The 2,213-nt window shown below is 47.7% G+C and overlaps 1 protein-coding gene across 3 annotated transcripts; it reads right to left on the reverse strand.

The window, feature by feature from the left end:
• Nucleotides 1–306: 306 nt before the first annotated feature.
• On the reverse strand, nt 307–1,873 carry LOC147890576 (vacuolar iron transporter 1-like). 3 transcript variants are annotated; one of them, XM_087390550.1, is made up of 5 exons: nt 1,556–1,873; nt 1,358–1,443; nt 1,132–1,246; nt 694–1,041; nt 307–341 (listed from the first exon to the last, which is right to left on the reverse strand). In XM_087390550.1, the coding sequence occupies exons 1-4, from the start codon at nt 1,780–1,782 to the stop codon at nt 726–728; spliced, it is 744 nt and encodes a 247-aa protein (XP_087246676.1). In that variant the 5' UTR covers nt 1,783–1,873; the 3' UTR covers nt 307–341; nt 694–725. The 3 variants fall into 3 exon arrangements, with proteins under 3 accessions (XP_087246676.1, XP_087246677.1, XP_087246675.1); XM_087390551.1 differs by lacking the exon at nt 307–341 and adding an exon at nt 443–657 and having other exon boundaries at nt 708–1,041; XM_087390549.1 differs by lacking the exon at nt 307–341 and having other exon boundaries at nt 443–1,041.
• Between the last annotated feature and the right edge of the window lie 340 nt (nt 1,874–2,213).

A 2,213-nucleotide genomic window follows, 5' to 3' on the forward strand; every position in this document is an offset into this window, starting at 1 on the left:
CATCGAATCCTATCACGTGTGAGATTCGCTCTTCACATGTGAGATTCACTCTTCATATATACAAAGATGAAGAAAGACTCATCAAAAGAATAGTTTACCATGGTCAAAACTATGACTGTCTATTACCATTCGATGTATCAAATTATGCCTCCCCTCTACAGAGTTTGTTGGCGACTACAGGACTCGACTAACAACCCTACAGCCAAGATGCAATTGTACTATATGACCTACACGAACTCACGGCTCTAAGACTGATGGTCACGACAAAAAGAAAGTACCATTGTCCCGATGGAGTTTTATAGAAGCACTGCCACGTGGATCCCATGCACTCGTTCTTACGTCTACGTGGATCCCATGCACTCGTTCTTACATCTGAGAAGCCAGTCACAAGCCAAATACGTTGGTCATCCAATCAACTTCATCGAAGTGTCTCACCAATTAGAGCTAGACATGTGGTCGTACTAACCGAGATCACTTCCACACTATCGAACCTTAGTTTCAAAAAATGTCCCTATTAGGATCATTCTCCTAACACACCCAACCGCGTGAGGTGTCGCGGCTATGCTTATTGATAGGCTGTGCCGCTGAAAAGTTTAACATATTTAATCATCCCCCGTGAAAGATTAATTACATAGAATGAAGGCCATTTTCTTTCCCCCATGAGAGATTTAACATAGTTATGAGAGCCCTTACCGTTGCAAAGGACGAGGTGAGCTGTGGATGGCTCAGTTGCCGGATGGATGGAATGCTTGAATTGCGCGAGCAAGTCCGAATGCCGCAGCAGACGCTATCATCCCCACCACCAGCGTCTGCATCGCACTCCTCCACGCCTTCATCCCTGTCATTTTGCCCTTCACAAACCCGAACCCCAACAATGCCAGCGACGTTACGCCTATCGAGATGTACAACCCTTCTCGCACATCCGCCGCTCCCATGTATGGTAGCAATGGAATCAGCCCTCCCACTATGTAAGACACGGCAATGGTGGCCGCACTCTTCATCGCTCTCCCTGGATCGGGCTTCTCTAACCCCAACTCAAACCTGTGCACAGTAGCCATCAAGCTCAGTTTGCAACGATTACCAAAAAGCTCACGTAACGGCAAGAAACTTTTGCAGAAGAGCAAAACATACTTCATCATGAACTCCAACCAATCATCTGGCCGCCTTCGTAGAGCCTCTACTAATGGGCTGTACTCGGAAGGTTGCAACCCGAACTTAGCAAACACATCGCTCACCTCATCAGCCTCTGAGAGAAAACAGGTGTAACACATATCAATTCGGCGCAGTGGCAATACTTTCTTACGGAATCGGCAAACAGGGCAAATTGCGAACTTCCCAATCAAAAAGTAGAGACCACCTCTGTCCGGCACTTCAACGATTTCGTCCCTTTCGCGTTTTTTTTCACGCGCGTAGTGATCCTTGTCACTTTTTGCTGCCATATACCTAATAGTTGCACGCACAGTCACACGGGTCACCAAAACGTATAATCACCAAAAATACGTCCCGGAAGTGCAATATCCTATTTCCCATCTCCTCGAAGCGTAGAAAGTATTACCCGCCTAGACCCATCGCGATTGCACCGGCGGCCACTTCTGCAAGCCCTGCGGTAACGACGATTGAGGAGGATGCGGTGGATCCTGAGAGCCCAGCAGCGAGGGCGAAGGGGACGGTGAGGCCGTCAGACATTCCGATGATGATGTCGCGGATCAAAGCGCTGGAATTGGAATGGGTCTCTACGTGGGCACGCCCTGCTGTTGGGGATCTCAGCATGGACGACGCCATAGACCCTGAGATAGGAGCGACCTACAGAGAATGGGAGAACCTTAAGATCTTAGTCAGTGCTCAATTAAATTGGGCAATCAAGATTATAAGATATGAAAACCTCTCCTTCATGTGTTTCTTTATTAGCATGGCTCGTTAGTCGATTGTGGGGTTTTGGGGTTTTGGCAAAAGTAGCGTAAAATTCCAGGTATTAATTTGAATTTTCGAACATTCGATCATTGGAGTTCTTTGAGGCTTTACTAGAGTTGTGTGGGGTTTTGCTTTCGTTGGCTCGTCGCATGATGATTGGGTTGCATGGGCAGAGACTTTTGACGACTTCGTGTGGGCCTTTGGTTGAATTGCGTGCTCTCCCACTCGTTGCTGGCTAGCTATTGCTGTGCGCTACATCATTTGCTGAGGCGAGGTTGATGTCGTGTGCAAACAATAAGCTC

Source organism: Dipteris shenzhenensis, chromosome 19 (genome assembly GCF_047967505.1).
Source record: "Dipteris shenzhenensis isolate YYH24624 ecotype China chromosome 19, Dip_SZ_1.0, whole genome shotgun sequence".
NCBI classification, from domain to species: Eukaryota; Viridiplantae; Streptophyta; class Polypodiopsida; order Gleicheniales; family Dipteridaceae; genus Dipteris; species Dipteris shenzhenensis.

What these genes read in the sequence shown, in the direction of transcription:
- LOC147890576 (XM_087390550.1), bottom strand. Translation starts at nt 1,782, where the DNA reads ATGGCGTCGTCCATGCTGAGATCCCCAACAGCAGGGCGTGCCCACGTA. An exon ending in CGTTGAAGTGCCGGACAGAG is followed by an intron (nt 1,247 to 1,357) that starts GTGGTCTCTACT and finishes GTTTTCTCTCAG; the next exon opens with AGGCTGATGAGGTGAGCGAT. An exon ending in TGGTTGGAGTTCATGATGAA is followed by an intron (nt 1,042 to 1,131) that starts GTATGTTTTGCT and finishes TACTGTGCACAG; the next exon opens with GTTTGAGTTGGGGTTAGAGA.